Source organism: Falco cherrug, chromosome 3 (genome assembly GCF_023634085.1).
Source record: "Falco cherrug isolate bFalChe1 chromosome 3, bFalChe1.pri, whole genome shotgun sequence".
Classification (NCBI taxonomy): Eukaryota; Metazoa; Chordata; class Aves; order Falconiformes; family Falconidae; genus Falco; species Falco cherrug.
The window spans coordinates 100551398-100570895 of NC_073699.1; the positions used below are offsets into that span (position 1 = coordinate 100551398).

General features: G+C 41.6%; 1 protein-coding gene across 1 annotated transcript in view; it reads left to right on the plus strand.

The window, feature by feature from the left end:
* Window positions 1-19498, plus strand: part of CDKAL1 (CDK5 regulatory subunit associated protein 1 like 1) — a 427152-nt gene that overhangs the window by 124493 nt on the left and 283161 nt on the right. The window contains exon 6 of the mRNA XM_055705480.1: window positions 9433-9529. Coding sequence (XP_055561455.1) covers window positions 9433-9529 — 97 coding nt within the window. The remainder of the gene's footprint in view (window positions 1-9432; window positions 9530-19498) is intronic.

A 19498-nucleotide genomic window follows, 5' to 3' on the forward strand; every position in this document is an offset into this window, starting at 1 on the left:
CTAAATTGGAGAGTTGTGGATGTGATGAGTGGACTGTTTGCTGGATGAGGAATTGGTTGGATGGCTGCATCTAGAAGGATAGTGGTCAACAGCTCAATGTCCATCTGGACACTGGTGACAATTGGTGTTCCTCAGGGGTCTGTATTGGGACCAGTACTGTTTAATATTTTCACTGATAACATAGACAGTGGGATTGAGTGCACCCTCAGCGAATTTGCAGACCATGCCAAGTTGAGCGGTGTGGTTGACACACCTGAGGGATGGGGTGACATCCAGAAGGACCTGAACAAGCTCAAGAAATGGGCCTGTATGAAACTCAGGAGGTTCAACAAGGCCAAGTGCAAGGTCCTGCACCTGGATTGAGGCAGTCTCCAGTATCAATACAGGCTGGGTGATGAAAGGATTGAGGGCAGCCCTGAGGAGGATGTGGGGGTACTGGTGTGTGAAAAGCTGGGCATGAGCCGGCAACATGCGCTCCCAGCCCAGAAAGCCCCCCGCGCCCTGGGCTGCATCCCCAGCAGCGTGGCCAGCAGGGCGAGGGAGGGGATTCTGCCCCTCTGCTCCGCTCTGGTGAGACCCCCCTGCAGCGCTGCATCCAGCTCTGGGGCCACCAACGTGGGAAGGACACAGACTGTTGGAGTGAGCCCAGAGGAGGCCACAAAGATGCTCTGAGGGCTGGAGCCTTTCTCCCATGGAGACAGGCTGAGGGCGTTGGGGTTGTTCAGCCTGGAGAGGAAAAGGGTCTGGGGAGACCTTATTGCGGCCTTTCAATACCTAAAGGGGCTTTATAAGAAAGATGGGGACAGACTTTTTAGTAGGGCTTGTTGTGATAGGACAAGGGGTAATGGCTTTAAACTGAAGGAGGGTTAGATTTAGACTAGATACATGGAAGATTTTTTTTACGATGTGGGTGGTGAGGCACTGGCACAGGTTGCCCAGAGAGTTGGTAGATGCCCCAACCCTGTCAGTGTTCAAGGTCAGGTTGGATGAGGCTTTGAGCAACCTGATCTAGTTGAAGGTGTCCCTGGTCATTGCAGAAGGGTTGGACTAGGTGACCTTTAAAGGTCCCTTCCAACCCGAATTATTCTATGCTAGTAAGAAGACTGTGAAGCAGGTCAGGAACATAGCAATGCATCTTACTAATAATGTGCTTAACAAAAAAAAAAAAAAAAAAACCAAACAAAAACCACCAAAAAAACCTCACAAAAAGAAAAGTTTATAGAGCAGCAAAGGCATATACATTACCATTTTATCTGAAGAAGAATGCTAGGAGCCTCAACGGCTGCAAAATATGGCAGAAAAAAATATTTCTTAACATTTTAGCAAGTATTTTGTAAACCCACAAACGTCACCTGTGTTAGCTAGTGAAGGTGTGATGGTGTCTAACGAGACCTGGCAGCCTGTACTGTTCACTTGGGTGGAGGTGGAGGGAGGTTTGAGCTGTCAAGTGGGTGTCTTGGCGCCTGGTCTGGTACCCGCCTTGCAGATTGGCAGCTCCTGGGCTGTTCTGCCAGGCTGAGAGGACAAGTGCTGTTGCTAACAGAGAGGGATGGAGTGAAATCTGTGTGCCTTGCTGTGTGTTTGTGTCACTGATGCTACCCGTGGGGGAGTATCCCAAACTCCTCACGATCCATAGGGAACTTTTCCTGGGCTCCTTCATAGTAGGTGGTTTTGCAATGAGCTGAAGTTTTCCTGCCACTCAGAAATACTCTTTGGGAGAAGGTTACTCTTGAGTAAAGGTACTTAAATTTCTCTTCCTGCATATCTTAATTTACCTACCATTCCTAGAAATAACCTCCCATGTAGTTATTGTACTATTTTCACTACAAAGTCCACCGTTTGGGGAGAACCTCCTGTTATTTTGTTTGTACTATTTTGTTTGTACTCTGGGGGGGGGGGGGAGGGAAAGGAACACATTTTGGATCTATCACATAAATCACAGAGCTTTCTAGATGATAATTCTTAACCTTGGTCTCTTCCTAAGGCACTGGCCTATCAAGCCAAAAAAAAAAGTAAGAAAGTTTAATTCAAGTGAGATTAGGGCCAAAAATACAACCTGCAAATCCTCTATCTCATTCCTCCTTAAAAAAATCCAAACCTGTTCTTCCATAGGTCAGCAAGCAGGTCTAGAATTGAGTTGTGGGAAAAGCTTACCCAGCAGTGTTTATCATTTGGATGGAAAGGTTTTAATTGGCATAGTAGCAGCCCAAAAGCGATGGCATCTCTCAGGACTTTGTCCTGGCTAAGAATACAGCGTCAGGAGCAGGGCAGGGTCCTCCTGGTTTGCAATTTTGTACTGAATTGCTAGTATTTTCTGTTGTATGGCAAGGTGCCTCAATCTTCTAAGTAAACAGAAGAAAAAACCCCAACACTTGACTACTTGACAATAATGAGGAAAAAATAATGAATATATTTACTCTTTTTGCAAACAAGTAAAAATCTTTTCACCACCAGCCAAGATGAGTTTTTTTGTGGAGCAGATTTTGTCATTAATTACATTTTCCTTTTTAAAACCATTTTGTTATAAGGCTGATCACTTTCAATTATGAGTTTTGCAGACTTGCTTTGAAGTTATGTTATATTGACTTTTAAGTTGATTTTCTTAATCCTCTGGAGGGACAGCAGCTGGCCGGTCACCATTCTGGCCTGGCCCACAGGCTGTCCTGGCAGATCTCTGTTCTGGGGGAAGGGCACTTCCCCTCTGATGTTGCTGAATTCAAGCCTTGCTTGGGGCTACAAAACCTACCAGCCAGGACCAAGGACAGGTTTAAGATTTATTCCTTCCTCCATCTCATCCTCTTCCTGAATACATCCCCATCTGATTTTTCAAGTTGATAGAATCTTAATACTGTTACTTCAAAAGCCGAAAAGACCATCATCACCAATAAATGATGTGTCTGAGTAATGACTGCCCAAGAGTAACCGCTGCCTACAAGGTTTTTACAGAAAATCAGAGTAAAACTCAGGCACAGACCTGAGTGGTTCTGGATTTTAAAACGAGATTGCCTGTTTCAGCCAAACCTGCAGTCGCTTCGCTTGTATGCCAGGTTGCTGGATGAAAACAAGTTTCCATTCAAACCAAGACATTAGAGCTGTGTTGGGAAAATTCCCTATAGTTTGAAAGCAGCTGCTAGGCCATCATTTTGGAGCATGCCATAAAACCCTGGATGGATCTGTTGTACTTGTGAAAAGCAGAAGTTTGGGCAGTGCATTCAAATGCATTTTTTCTGAGAGTGGGAAAAATGCGAGAAGCATATCGCCTGTTCGTGCAGATATTGTGAAAATCCAAATGGAGATAAAATGCGATATTTTTTTTTCTTCCTCTGTTATCTCTTCTCAGAAACCTAGGGAATAATTTGCTACATAGCATGTGAGTTGGGGTTATTCTCAGAGCTGATATTTCACCTCCAGCGGAAAGCTCTGTTGGAGAGGGGTATTTTGATGCTTTTATTTATTTATTTTTGCTTGGAGCGCATCTTTACAACCTCAGTTTGGAGTCTAATGGAGCAAGCATTTATGTCTTTTTGAAGTATTTTCAGAAAAGACATGCTTGCTTGTGTCGGGAGAATGTGCAACTTATTTTTTTTCTGGAGTATTTACATGTTACCTGATGGGTTTTGTCAAAGGACACAAGTTCAGAGGATGCCGCATGGTAACTACAGGGCTGCTTTGCCTGCTTTGCTAGAGAGTGGTCCTCAAAGAGCGATTTAGTAAACTCTTAATAATTAGCATAAGCATCCTCAGGTGAACTTTACATCATCACATGCCTCACAAGGCAAAGACGGTAATTCCTTGGGGGCTGTGGAGTGTACAGGGAAGCTGACGGGCGTAAGTAGACTTGAAGGGTTCTGCTCTAATTAATAGTCTTGACAAGCTTTCCTCAGGTTTTCCATATGCCTTTGACTGCGGGGCTGTCCCTAACCTCGAAAGCACAACGTGGATGAATTTCTTCACATACTTTTTGCTTTTTGTTCACCTGTGCTGCTTAGCGTATTGCAACCTCAAAGCTTTCCCAAGACTTGTGAAGCTCACCGTGGCTGAAACAAGGAGTTCCCCTGAATTCTCCTTTTGTTCCCTTCCCAACAGCTTTCCCTTGACCGCTGTTTTGGCTCTAGTGCAGCCTGTCTGCTAGGAGCTAACTAATGGAATAAAACAGTAAAAAAACCCCAAACGTGGCCAATGGGTTCCTCCTGTGTCGGTGAGTCACGTGGGGCCCTGGGAAGGTCCGGTGAGCTGCAGCGTGTGGAGCAGAGGAGGAGTGATACCAGATGGCCAGCAGTGAGGATGAGGAGGGGTTGGAGCTGCAGAGGGGCAGGGGCAGCAATAGCAGACAGGGAGATTGGGAAGCAAGCTGTTGGGTAGGACTGAGACATTAGATTGGCTCAAAGCCTGTGAAGCCACGGTTTGAGTTACCATTTGTAATTCCTCAAGCAGAAAGTAACAGTGTGATTTTATGGATTTTCAGGAATGTATTCTAAATGCTATACAGGCACCATCTCTTCATTCCAGAGATGTTGTGCTCTCTCTGAAACTCGTGGCTTCCTCCTGATTAATTCAGCAGATGTGACAGTTGGAAGATCTTTCACACATTTGAATCTACCCAAATAGCATTTCTTTTTTCCCAGAGACATCACAACATCATTTCTACAGCCTGGGAAGTAGTATCCCTCCCAGTTTTACTTTTTATAACCTTTGGCAGCCTGATCTCATCATATATCCAGCTTGTGCTCTATTCTGCTACATCTGTCTTAGCAAAATTTTTTCATGCATATTAGTCTTTAGTTGGGCATTTCTAGACACAAACCTCCTGTTGATTTATGGCTTCACACCTTCCTAAAATACCTGATAAGTGTTGTGGCAGATTTTGTGTAATGGGCGGCCATGAGAATGGTGTGAACAGACTATGCAGGTGCATTGCACAGTCTGAGTTAACTATACACATCTTAATGTGAAAGTGGCCGGGTTTGTGCTGGTACAACAGTGAGGAGTACTGTGTTTGGTAGAAATAGCTCTTTGCCTGCTTTGCTAGAGAGTGGTCCTCTATTTGGTAGAAATAGCTCACTGACCTAAAAACCTACTCGAGAGTTTGGCCAGTTGTTGTTTGTTTAGTAGGATTCAGGCTGAAATACTTGCATTTTCATTTCAGATAGCAAAGATACTATATTGTACTATAGCATCAGAAATAGTTCCCTTTATTATTTTATTAACATTTCCCAACCACTGTCAATGCAAATTTTAACTCGTGTAAAACACTTTTCCCCCTAATTTATTGCTTTAGATGAAAAATCCGCTACTGCTTCTTCCATTACTTGTATTTGACTGTTATTAGTCCTGCTGTGGGCACCATTTTGCTTATTGTTTAAAGATTTCTTCATTATTTAATTCCACCAACAATGGATTTCAGAGGAAAAAAAAAAAAGGGATTTGTAGGTATAACACTTGGTTTCGTTTATATGGTCCTAGAGCAACACTTTACAAATTGCATGTTTCATGCTGACCACTCCATAGGTGGCCAGCTGTGCTCCCTGCGGAACAGACTGCTTTGGATTTCAGGTGCCTGCTGTGCCCTTCTGTGCAGCTGGGATCCTTTGGTCAGTGGTAACGGTTGCTCTCTGAAAGCAGAGAGTCATTCACTTAAGAGTTCACAGCTTCTAAAAGTCCCGTGAGCAACTCTGCTGGAAAGGGAAGCAAGCAGGTGAGCGGTGATGATCTGGTTTCTCTTGTCTTTCTAGCAAAGAGCAAGTAGCAACTACACTGCTCTCAGTGTCACAGAATATCTTCCATTGAACTTAGCCTATCTTCTCCGCTTTCACTTTTTTCTTCCTTCTTTATATATATATATGTATGTATGTATGTATGTATGTATTGCTTTCCTTAGAATTGAACCTCAGGGAAAGGTCCCTAACTCTTCTCCTGTGGAGATTCCACCTGAGTAGCTGTGTGAGCCATGGAGAGGTGGTAAGCTTCCTCGCTGCTGCCGTGGTGTCCAGCAGTGTTGCTATACATGCAGTGAGCTTTCCTGGAGGGTGGGTGGTGTACCTTTATCTTTGTCATGGTGCTGACCAAATTTTCTTGAAGCTCAAAAATAAAAAGGTAGAGGAACTGTGCAACAGCATGTTACATAAAATTGTGAGCAAGATGTTCCAGTTTGGGCTGGTTCCTGACCACATAAATAGAAGTGCACATAGGCAAGGCATAAGTTTCCCCCATCCTAGTCCCATTCTCAAATTTATTTAAATTTATTTATTTATAAAAACCCGAATAGCTTGAACATACTTCATGAAGCCTGATAGTACAGTTGTAGTTGCAATGGCTGTATCTATGCAGTGGAGTTGCAGTGTGTGTAACGTATGATCCCTCTACAGATCTTGTATGAGTCCTCGACTGTACGCAGCACTTTTTTTTTTTTCATGCCTCTGTTTTTTCTCACTTGTTGTTTGTTCCCCACCCATTACTTAGGAAGTAGGTCAAATAATGCCTTTATTAAAAGAAAGAATTGCTCTAAAATAAATTTCTATTCAGATGTATATCTTCCAAGTAGTCTTTAGAAAAGACTGCGTTTCTAGAAAATGTTTCCTGAGTCAATTAACTTGAAAGTTCAAGGTAAGGTTCATGCAGTTGAAAAAATTTAAAGGGTGTCTAAAAGGGAAAGATGTATTTATTCATGCCACCTACTAGATTCCAAGAGGTATTGTTCTCATCACTATTCATGTTTTTGAAGGATAAAGGCTTTTCTAATACAATTGCTGTGCTAACTAGATTTCTGAAGAATAATTTTTGTAGGCTTTTGTTAATATGAGGAGTGCTCATTAAACTATTAAAAGGAGGTGACGATATAGTACTGGAATGCATATTTTGAGAAGTTTCCTGAAAGTGAGGCAAAAATTTTCATAATTTCCTTACAGTGGTTTTTCATTTATGGTGGATTTCTTGGACTGTACAGTGTATTATGGATGTAGTGAAAATTGGCTATGATTGAAAATTTAGTTCTGACATTTCCACTTAATTGCATTTTAAAGCAAAAAATTCCCAGTATGCAAAATTCTTTATTCTGTAGAGACCTATAGAACTTTAAAAAAGTTAAATGAAGGCAATATGAAGAATATTCAGTTTACCTTTTTTCCCTCTAGCTCCAGTTATAGTCCCAGAAGATACAGCAAAATGTTAAAGCTGTAAAATAACATTAAAATGCCATTTAATGTGTCAAGGGAAATTTTGTTTATTTATTTTTTTTTCTTAGATAAAAAGACTTGAATAGAAGCTTTTTCTTCTGTAGTGCTCACAGGTTTTCAAGTAGATGGAGATGGCTGTTACTAGCACCAGATTATACCAGATGCAGAGTTGCCTAGGGATGTGTGCTTTGTTTGCTGGAGACAGGTCTTATTGTCTTGCCTCCAGGCATTAGGTTGAGTCTGTTAGACTATGTAAGTAGTGATTTTTATCCTGTGAGTTAGTGGAGTGTCACATGGTGCTATGTGACATTTTTAGGTAATGCATGAAGTAGGATTTTTAATTTATATTTTTTTTTTAAACTTGGATGCGTGGAAGTAGGTGACCTCTATTGAAGTTTTGCAAACCCCTTAAATATTTACCGCTGAAAGAAAAGAAGGATTGCAGATTTCAGAGACATGTTGCTAGGTTCCCTGCCTAAGAAATATATGAAATTAGCATTTCATCATAGTTCTTTCTCCACAGCAATATTATCAAGGAAGAGATGAGAGGATTTGCATTAATATTATACACCTTAGCTTGCAAGTAGAGGACCAATGAGGCTCTGAATGGTGAATGTTTGCAGATTTCCCGAAAGTTCCACTAAACCAAAATTGATTATTTTATTTGCTACATTTATATTAGATATGAGGTAATAGGTGTAATTAATTTTCCTGTTATTTCAACTTGACTGTGTATAGGATGTTTAATTTTTCCTTAGAAGTAGCTCATTTTAGTGCAGCAGCCAACATGAGGTGTTTGGCTAGGTGGGCTGTGATCTCCCTTAATATTACAAATTGTGTGTTCTTGTGAGATTTCATTTGAGCTGTAATTTGTAAATAAATTTGTTTACATTATGAGTATAAAGTGAAACTTGTGAGTGGTGGAACTGTGTGTGGTACCAGTCTGGTTTGGGTGATTTTTTTTTTTTTTTTTCCTTTGTTAAATTTGCATTTGCTGGAGAACTCCAGATACTCAGCGTATCTGTGTATCCCTGTGCTTGTTGAACATCACTTTCTCTTGTGCATTCAGCTTGGAGACAGCTCAAGCAAGCTGAGAGCATAAAATTGTCTAAGCCATTGTATATTTTGGATAGGAGAATTTTTCTGGAAAATGTTATGACATGTCTTAGCCTGTTCCAATATAACAGTAAACACTTCATGAATCCATATATTGCTGGAGAAAATATGGATTTACAAGGTTCCAGTTTGACAGAAGTCTGCCAGGAGGTTGTGATACAGCATGTGACTGTGAAAGAGAGTTCTTAGAGCAACCCGTAATATGTCAGACCTAGCAGATCTGCTAAAATTATTCTGTGCTTCTCTTTACTGCTTTGCACATTATAATGCAGTAGTCATGTTGGGTTAATGTGTTAATGGATGATCTTCAAAGTTGAGTGAACACAAGCAGGTTTTGCATCTCACTGTTCTGTATGCAGCCAATAGTTTTTTCAGGGCTTCCTGTAGTTTCAAGATTCAGTGATGGCTTGATGTTCAGTGCTGAATTCAAAGCGAGTCAAAATATTACTAACAAAATGAACAGTGTTAACCATTTAATTTTAGTGTTTTGGTTTGCTACTTGGTGTTAAGGTAGCATCAAAGCTAAGGAACTATGTAAGTTCATATCCAGACAAATGTTTCTCTGCCAAAGGCAAGCAGTTAAAGCTTGAAAATGCTCCATATGTTTTTAAGTGAACGTTTACTTAAACATTTTTAAGTAAATGCACATTTAAAAGTAAATAAGTGTCTTTAAGTAAACACCACCAGACTGATGTAACTGGTCATTTCTGACTGATACTACATAAATGCTGATGTTCTGAGCTAGCAGTTCCCATCTGCGTGGGCTGCCTCTTGCGTTCTGTGTAACCTTTCTTGAACTGACCTTGATGTCTCTGCCCTGTCCCATCTTTCTTGACCAGATACTCTGCTGTCATTGTGGCAAATAAAGGTTAACTGAGCTTGATCAGGGCTTTCAAGGTTGTACTTTTGTCCAAGACACATGATGGTGATGGCCTCTGTAGCTGTACATGCGTGCTGTGGCCCGATAGCTTCATTTGGTGTGTTGGTTGGTTTGGTTTCTGAGGTTCAAACATGTACGAGTTGCTTCTGATTTGGGAATGTTTTCATTCTGGTTGCTTTCATGTGTCACATGCACGGTATAACTACTTCGAAGTTGAAAACAATGAATTTTGAAAATATTAATATACTGTCTGTTCTTCTTTAGGAAAGCCCAAGAAGGGAAGAAGAAGGTGGTTCTAGCAGGCTGCGTGCCGCAAGCCCAACCTCGTCAGGACTACCTGAAAGGCTTGAGTATTATAGGGGTATGTATCATGATCAGGCAGAAACCAAAGGTTTTCATAAGTGTTTTCAATGGGTCAGTGTAAATACGTAGTCTTCGTTCTTTTCACTTGCAAAAAGCAGCAGAGAGCCTGGGTACCCTCCGTAGTCTTCTTGCATTATACAGCACTTAAGCCTGCTTTCATCCAGGTGGCTTGGCTTGCTTGTGGGGCGAGGGCAGAAGGAAAGGGATACTGTTGGTGGAACGGAGTTCTGATGCCCTTTGTAGCCTGAAAATATCCAGGCTTCATCCAGGGTGATGAAGATATCCATTACCGTGTTCTTTAAAGTAATCACAGTTTATTTGCTTTAAGACAAAGATGCCCTTTTCTTAAAGATCTGTGGAAGAAGTGTAAAAGACTGGTGTGTATGAATTACACAGACACAGCTTAGGCTTTAGTGGTGTGTTTGGTTGTTTTTTGTTTTTTTTTTTTTTTTTTTTTTTTTAATTCACACTATTAAGCAGAATGGCAAATTAGTTTAACTTTGAGGCAGTCTGGAGAGTTAAATGAATTATTAAAGAGTTACCAAGCTTTACCTTGAAAAGAGAACCAAAGAGCTTTTGACTTCAGTTAGTAAAGTGCCTTCAGTATCCTTTGGGGATGAAGTACTACTATATAATTGAATCAACTTTGTAAAACCATGAAAATCCGGGATCAAAGCACAAGCTAATATTGGCACAAGCTGCCCAGGGGAGCGGCACTCACCATCCCTGGAGGTAGATGCGGTACTTAGGGACATCATTCAGTAACGGACTTGGCAGTGCTGGGTTAACAGTTGGACTCGATGATCTTGCAGATCTTTTCCAACCTCAACGATTGCATGAAAGATTCTTCATTGTTCAGGCCTTTAGATAAAAACTGGATGAATTTGTAAAAGGCCTGTTTGAGCTGAAGCAGTGTCCTTGGATTCAGTGTGTGGGAGGTGCCGTGAAGCTGTCCTGTATTCTGTTAAGTCAGAGCACGTGACTGTGCAGCATTGTTTCTACATTAAAGACATAAAGAGGCCAACGTGTTTCCACTGCAGTGTCATGAATTCAGGTTGAAACTAAGATTTTTATAGGAAAAACAACAACAAAAATGTTCCGCACTTCTCACTTTCATTAGAAGATCATACAAGATGCAGTTGTTCAAAGTACTTTAGAAGTAAAATAATAGTTCATTTTGGAATTAGGAAGAAAATGGCTTCATCAACTGGTTTATTTTAATTCTTTATAAAGATGGACTTTGTGCTGTTTGAATTTTTAACTAATTACTGGTGTCACTCAGAATGTTTTATCTCCCAGTTTTTTTTCCCAGATGCCATTCTCAGCTATGGTAATGCCTATAAATTAACTGAGTGCCCAGAAATGATATTCAGGGGCTGTAAAATGCCGCACTATTCTGTGTAAATGATATCGCATTGATAGTTACAGATTAATGGAAGAAACAGACTTTCTGTTCCACTCTGCAGTCTGACTTTACACAAATATATATGAAAGAGGACTGTGCTGCTCTGTCATCTCTAAGACTGGCAAATTAACTGCAACTTTGTGCAGCAGCACAGCAAACCCCCAAAATAATTAGTGAATGGATTTCCTCTTGGCTTGGAGGCAACATAGTTATGTGATCTGTAATTGGTTGTTACAGTGAATATAATGATATTTACACATCTGAAAAACAGAGGAAGAAAAGTGAGTGACTCGCTATCCTTTGACCAAGACTGTAACTTGATGTTTCAGTTTTGCTGAATTTAACTTGGGAAACTTGGGGGACCTGAAGTTTGATTTTTATTATTTTTTAATCGTTTTTCTTTCTCCTTTAAAAAACAAACAAACAAACAAACAAACCCACACAAATCCAAACCTTTCCTATTTAGGTAATATGTAATTTCTGAAAATTAGCCTCTTCATCTTAGTTTTCATATTTAGAACCAGGGTTTAGTGAAATATATTTGTATTTGTATTTACAGAAAGATTTCAGTTTGGAGAGGAATTAGGCTGTTAATATAGTGTTCCCAAGTACTTTTGAATTGGAGCTGAAAATACTGAAATGTGATCTTCACAATAAGGACACTGTCTTCTAACTGTCATAGCTGGGGTAGAATTTACTGTGCTTTTAAGTAATAGATGCTTTAGCTCAGAACGGTCTTAAACTTTAGGCATAACTATTAACAGATGCAAGCAGATATTGTCCATGTTTTCAGTTTGTGTATTTAAGATTTTTTTCTCATTTTAGAAAAAGTGTGTGTGAGGGGATGACTGTATTTAAAGGGTACGAGTTGTTAACTTACTATTGCAAAATAGTTTTGAAAGGCAGTTTTGACAGAATTGAGAAATAGACAAAGTTACATTGGCAGTAGGATATTGATTTGGCTTTAACATTTTAAGCATTAGGAGTACAGTTTTGGAAATCTTGTTTTACCCTTAGGTTGGTCTTGTCCTCAACTTGGCTAAGAGATATAGTTGATTTATTGTTGCTTATGTAAGCTCTGCTATTTTCTTGTTCTCTTTTTTTTTTGGGGTTTTTTTTTTTTTTTGTTTTGTTTTGTTTTTTAAAGAACAGTGTTGTCAGAGAATGTGGTTATTTACCAGCAATTATAACTCCTCTGGGGCAGGCAGAGTATGTCAGAGGGCTCCTTTACTCATCTTGTTATGATGGAGGTGGAAGTTGCAATGTAATTACCAGAGACATTCTAGTAACTCAGGACTTGTTTTGATCTGCACTTGAGAAATACAGGACTGAATGACCACTGTCCACTTGTTATTGCTTGAGTTGGGCAGGAGGGAAGGAAAGGCAACTTCATATCCCTGCTGCCATTTGTGATATTACTGAGCTTTGTGTCTCTTCAAATTCATTGCCACTTCTTAAGAATACTGTGGGTTGGGGCATTGCCGTCGGCTCCATACAAGGCAAACTATGATGTAATGTGGCAAGGTAAAGGAGCTGTTTTCTGGAAGGGGGAAGCTCTAGGCAGTAATACACCTGCCAAGTGTGAAAAATACACAAAACACACAATGATTACATACGTTCACAGCCATTTACACTCAGGTGGCTTCCAAAGCTTGCTCCTTTTTGGAGTAGTGTACCCGCTTGAAAGTCAAGTGCACGTCTGGTATTGCAAAGAGAAATCAACCCTCGTAGTCAAAGGATGTCCCTCACTTTTCATTGAAAGTTACTACAAAGAAGGGTATGTGACTTTTCACTATGCTGGTTATTTATTTATTTATATGTATATATCTATATATCGGATTATAGGGGAAGGGAAGGGAGGGACAAGAAGGAATGAAAGATTTAGCAGAGTTTGTAACTATCTGTTGCATACAATGGCACGCAAACCCTTTGTTTCCAGTGCTAAGTTGAACCATTGGAATGGGATGAGATGTTTCTTTGACACTTGTCTGGAGTGTCAAGGCATGTTGCATGTTGCAACCCAACCCCTGACCAGTTTGCTGAGGTTTCATAGGTCTTGGGGTGCTTCACAAGCCCCGTGTATCTGTAGTTGAAACAGTCAGACTTACTGGACAAACTGAAAGCATGGAGCCTAATGCACGTATGTGTCCCCTTAAAAGCATATGATAGCTCAGCAGATGAGCAAATCTCTCCCCTTCCTGAATGAAATCATCAACTCAATTCTTCTTCCTTCTCCATCTTTCCCAATGTAACATGTACCATCAAAGACCTGTCATCTTCTGCTGTACCTCCATTTCCCAAGGGAAGGATTTCAGCCCATTCTTTCCTCTGCATAAAATATATCCGATGTCACCAAAGCTGTAATCCTGGCTCTGCTGCTGCGCTGTGGGTCAGGAGCAGCTCCTGTGCATGGCAGAGTCACTGCAGGCTCGTTGGCCAAGTTGAGCCTGAAGCCACCACTTCCAGGAGAAATGTATAACCATGACAGTCTCTCTGCAGGGGCTCCTTGCATTTCCCTGGCCTTCAACGAACCCTTTTCTGTGGCCGTCCTACTCTATAAGGCAAGCTTTAGATAATTTTTTTAATACCCAGTTTTAAACTGTGGAGTGTGATTAGTGGAAGTGCTGAACACTCCCAGTAGCAGCATGTAACACTGGGGGCACACCATGAAATAGATGGTTCGGTATAAAAAGTGCTGAGCATGCTACAGAAATATAAACACATAACTTCTATAATGGGTATAGAAATTTTAAATTTAATGTGCCTTAGTTCTCCATTTGTAAAACCCTCCAGTGAGCAGAGCTTGAGCAGTGCCATTGGGAAAGAAAATCAGTGTCACCTTACCAAGCTGCCAAATGCCTGTACGTCCCTGCTGCTTTGGTGTCCTGAATGAGGGTGATGTTTTGCATGATATTTCTGATGATCGGTTCGTACAAGTTTCAAGGATGTTTTCAAAACAGAGGTAATGATACTTCCTTACTTTGCAGTGTTTGCAAGGTCAGGCTGCATTAAAGATTGCAATCCTCTCTGCTGCCCTTAAACTGGAGCCTTGCATAAATACAAATATCCAATGTGTACTTCATGAATGACAAATTTGATAGAATTTTATTTGGAATGATTTGAATTAGCAGAACTTCTTGGAAAGCATGCTGAAAGCCTGGGAACAGGTGCACGCTGTTCTTCTGTAACTTGCAGCCAAGAATGATTTCATGCAAAATTCAAGCTCAGTCAGTACCACTCAGCTGGGCGGCTTTGGCTTCTGAATTGCCGCACTGATAATCAGACGTGACGCTTGAACCTGGGAAGTCAGGAAGAATTGCACTTAAGCACCTGCTTTTAAACTGAAAATTGGACATGCAAATAGTAACTATTCATTTCCACAGCAGTTGTGTCCTGCCCTATGAATCAAACTGTGCACGAATTAATTTAGATAGGAATTATACTTCAGCTGTGGCAGTGTTTAGCAATGAAAATCAGTTGTTTACGTGCTTTTCTGGGGTAGCCTCCTTCCCTTCAAAGTTTGTTTGAAGCCTGCTTTCAGAATACCTTCCTAAGCTGGAATATTGCCCGTTACGATGGTCAGCAGAGGTTTTAAACACAGATGTTATCCCTCTGAAGCCAGAGTGGCTGGTCACATGCCTTTTGAAGTGATCTACTGAGGCCTGGATTTATGCTGCCTAAGTGCTGTAATCTGAGACTCTGTTTTGCTCAGCTCCCTTTGTGGTCGATGAAGATAATGATCTGTAAAATAATTTAGATTTTTTTAGAAGATGTGAAGTGACTTTTGAAGCCACGTATTCCCTTTTACTGGCTTTAGACAGAGCGTAAGGCTGAGCAGGCTTTTAACATCCAACATCTGATAGTGTTACCTAAACAAGGTAAGGTGAAACTGAGAGTTGGAGGAGTTAAAATCTTCAGGATTACAAACAGTGCATGTAGTTACCTAAGATTTTATTTATGTAGTAACTTTCACACAAGATTTTCATTCACATTGATTTGTTTCTTATCGATGTGAATGAAAATCAAAGATGGGTAGGCTTTTTCCTAGATGACAAAAAAAAAAAGAAAAAAAAAAAGATTGTTTTACTTCAAGTAGTTATGTATGCTCGCTTTCAGGGTGTCCATAAGCAGCTGGGTGCTGGTGGTGTTTGTTTCAGCAGTAGCCTCGTGCTGTGCAGTCGGGCTGCTGCCCCTGCCTAGATTGTGGGTACCCTGTCCTCAGTTTCCCTCAAGCATCAGCTAAGGTGTTTGGGGGGCTTTTTAAAATTTGTTTTGTTTTGCAGTGTTTTTTCAGTACACATTTCTAGCCTTCACTTTTTCTGGTCTTCATCCCTCCTTCACTGGCTTCAATATTTTTTTTTCTCCATGTCACTTTCTGGTCCTGGATGTGCTTACATGTTGCCTTAGTGAAATTTCCCGCTCTGGGAAACTCAGTCGCTGTGCCAAGGGAAGGGCAGCGTGGGAGGCTCCGGGAGGAATTTCTTGAGAGAGTTGTCACTGTCCTGTCAACATCAGAAAAGCTTTAACCTTCAGACCTTCTGCGGTGGAAAGACATTTCCTTCCTCGCTGAAAGGAAGCAGGCTGTGGGGAGCACTGAGCTCGCTGTGGGGGGGTCCCTGAAAGGCTGGTTGGGAGGGGACCTGCTGCCGTTTTTAACCAGCAGTGGCAACTCTGAGATCCGAGACTCATCAGAGGGTGAAACCACAAACTTCTTGGCCAGAAGGCAGTCACTGGTGGCAAGCATCAGGGATCTCACGCTTTGTCTCTGGTTTGTTTTTATTCGTTGCTGATTCTACCAGGTTAATCCCAGTCCCGCAGCAGAAGCAGCAGTCGTCAGCCAGGTGATGTGCATCCCTTGTGACTACTCACAAGAAATGTCATGTCAGATGCAGAAATTATTCTGTGATCTTACGATTTGGAGACAACAAAGAGCGTGATGTATTCTACACTCACACGTGTTGAGGTTTCGCTGTACTAAGAATCACAAGATAATTTGAGGGAAACTGCTGATTTGAGTGTGGAGATGCTTCCCACTTCCTACAATGATGGTTCATCACCTGGTAGGCACTTTCTTCTGAGATGGAGAAAGTTCAAGTCACAATACAAGGAGGTATTTTCTGAAGGAACTGAAATGCTTGTGTTGTAGGATTCAGTCTGGGATAGCCATTATCTGACAGTCAGGGGCATAACTCCAGAAGACACAAGCACGGTGACAGTTGGCAAAGGGCAGTGTGCCTCTGGTGAAAATATGCTTCCTGCAGCTGACTTCGTCTGAAATTATCTCTGGGCTGTATTAAGAGGAGAGAAAAGAAATGCTTTTTCTTCTATCTTATAGACTGCCAGGAAGCCTTATGCATTGCCACCTTTTTTGCAAGACATAGCTGGGCCAGATCATTCCTCTGCTTCTGCAGTGGTGCAGCTTGGACCAAACAGCTTTTCTGTGGTGCCTTAGATGCCCATGCAGAGGATTCCATGAAAAGGCAGCCTGTGTCCTTGTGGTGGGTTGACCTTGGCTGGGCGCCAGGTGCCCACCAAGCTGCTCTATCACTCCTCTCCTTAGCAGAATGAGGTGGGGATTAAATAAGCTGAAAAAACCCCTTGTTGTGGGTCAAGGTAAAGGCATTTTAGTGAAGCAATAGAAAATTCATGTGTGTAGAAGAGAAGGAAAACTCCTCCTTCCCATCAGTAGGCAACGTGCAGTCACTTCCCAGGAAGCAGAGCTTCAGGATGTGTAGCGGTTGCTCTAAAAGGCAAAACAACGTAAATGATGAACACTCCCTCTTCCTCCTTGCTCTGAGCTTTTGTATTTGAGAAGTCATATGGTACAGAATGACTCTTTGGCCACTCTGGGTCAGCTGTCCTGGCTGTGTCCCCCACCCCTCGGTGAGGGGGGCTGGAGCCAGCCCTGAGGCCGTGCGAGCGCTGCCCGGCAGGAGCCAAAGCGCTGCGGTGCTGCCACTGCCTCCCCTGCGACTGGTACCAGCACAGCGCTGCTGGGGGCTCCGCCAGCCCCCGTACAGTCCTCCAGAAAATACTGGATGTTCATGAAGTGCTTGTTTTCACAACCACCCTCTTATTTTCTTGTCATGGCTGCCACCACCGAGAGAAGCATGGGCTTCTCTCAGAAAAAGACCGTTAAGCCATTGGATATCTTCACTAAAAAGAGTGGTTTGTTTTTATGAAGTGTAGCACTTTTCACCTGGCTTTGGTTGTAAGTGGCATCTAAAGACCATCTCTCCTGTTTTGTGTTGGTCCTGTCACTTCAGAAATAGATTGGTCCAAATACCTTCACCTGCAAAATGCTTCTCTCTGGATTTCAGTGGATGCATTAAACTGGAAGTATATCTCTTTCACTGTAAATCTCGTGTGAGGTTTTGTCCTCCCAGATGACAATGCAGGGTCTTTGCAGAAGTCTTTGTGCTTCCCTGAAGGGAAAGTCAGAAAGTTTCTCTTACTTCCACGATAGGTTCACGAATGCACTTTTCTGGGTAGCTTTCTTTGGTCTGAGGCTCACTGGCTCCTACGAAGTACAAAGTCTCAGGGTAAATGTGCAACCTCTCACTTAACTGCCCGTTAAGAGTTTATAGGAGCTCTCCTAGAGGTTTTGTTTTTTCTAGTCCACCTCCTGCAAAACGGTTTTGGGACATTGGTACTGGTTCTGAGACAATGTGGGTCATGCTTGAGAGCTTGGAAGAATTTGCGTGACTATCCTCAACACGGCTGTCTGCCTGCCCTTGCAGAGCGCCTGGGGTGACACTGCAGACGGAGCGCGTTATGAAGATGTCTGGGCTGTTTGCACCTAGCAGCCATCTGTTGGATGTGATTGTGACAGTAGAAAGGCAGCTGGGGGACTCTCTCTGGTGACAAATGGACCATGCGTACATTTCCATATAATTACTGGTGCTTACCTGGGGAGCTCAGGGCTTCTGACCCTCAGTGGAGTGCTGGGGTGTCCTGGGAGACGCGTGGTTTGAAATGCAGCTGGCTCACATGTGTGTTCAGGAGTGACCTGAAGCTTCAGCCCCAGCATGGATTGCTGAGCTGTACTCCCACCAGGAGGGCTCAGAGATCTTTCTTGGTATTTGTTTCAACTCACACTTCATGCTTTGATAAACTCCCTTCTTTTTCCTTGCTTTTTGACCAGCCAGTTTTCTGCTTGGGCTGCTCCTCCATCCCATGGGACTTGTGGGTGCTCTTGTCCTATATCCATCTCAGCCCTCATTTGTGTTGGGTAGGTTTTGGGGTTGGTTTTGTTTTGTGGTGCTTTTTTTTTTGTTGTTATTTGTTGGGTTTTTTGTGTGTGTGTGTAGTCCTGTTCAGCTGCCTGCTCGAGTCTGCCGTTAGCTTTTGTCCTGTTTGAGTCCTAAAGGAGAACCATTTGTAAAGGACAAAAAGTCCCTTGTGTACGTGCCCTGTGGAGCCAAGTACGGTGCACTAACTACATCCAGCAGTAGCATACCCGCTGTCAGTCCTGAAGGTTTGGGTTACTGCGACTCATTGCACAGAAACGGTGAGGAATGGTGTCTTTGCCCTTCATACACCACTAAGAAATTTTGTCTGCTTCATGGGCTTCCTCATGCCTGATGGAGACATTGCTTCTCTGCTCAAGAAGGCTTACAGATGCCTTTGATGCCACTCCAGAAAAGAATTATCCGTAAGGTTAGTGAGATGTGGGTGAAGGAATCCTGCAGGCCTTTGTTTACCCAAGAAAATTATATTACCTTGTCTTTGTGAATTTTTTTTCATTTTTCTTCCCCCCCCCTTTTTTTTTTCAAACAAGAATCCATCATACTCTTCCCTCTTCTCAGTCCAGATTCACCTCAGTTTTACTAAAGTACTTTCATTTTCATACATGCAGATTGGAAGCATTCCATATTTTCTTCTTGAGCACTTGGGTCTTTAGCCAAACAATTTCCAATGATTTAAAATGAAAAATACTTAATGTGGGAAATAACACATAAGGCAGGATAAACATCCACCTAGTCACAGATCTCATTATCACTCAGACTTATAATTTTAATTACTTACATGAACTGTCTTCTTGACAGACATATTCAGGATAATTTAATTTATCCAATAAAATGAAAATACAATATGCTGTGGGTTTTTTTTTTTTCCTCTATCTTTGTTTAACAGGGGATTTGGAACTATGCAAAAATTCCCCAGATGTACAGCATGGAAAGTAATCAAGGGTGGCTCAGGTTACGAACCAACCAGATTTCACTTCTTTTAAGATGCTTATGAACTTCCAACAGTTTAGTATTGAGATATGTAGCAATAATTTAGGCAGTGTATTTGGTACAGACTGTGTTCTCTGTCTATATAAATGTGTACACTTCTGTTTTCAAGTTGCATTTTAAAATTTATTTTCCAAAAGTAACAAAGTCTATGTGGAAGTATCTTAGGTCATTTTTTTTTAATTATATCTGAAAAGGATATGTAATACAAGTATGTAAAAATGCATGTGTTCACATAGCTGCCTATGTGTGTTTTCTTTACAAGTAGATTGCTAAATATTGATATATGTCTATTATATGAATGCTTATAATCAAGAAAAGGCTT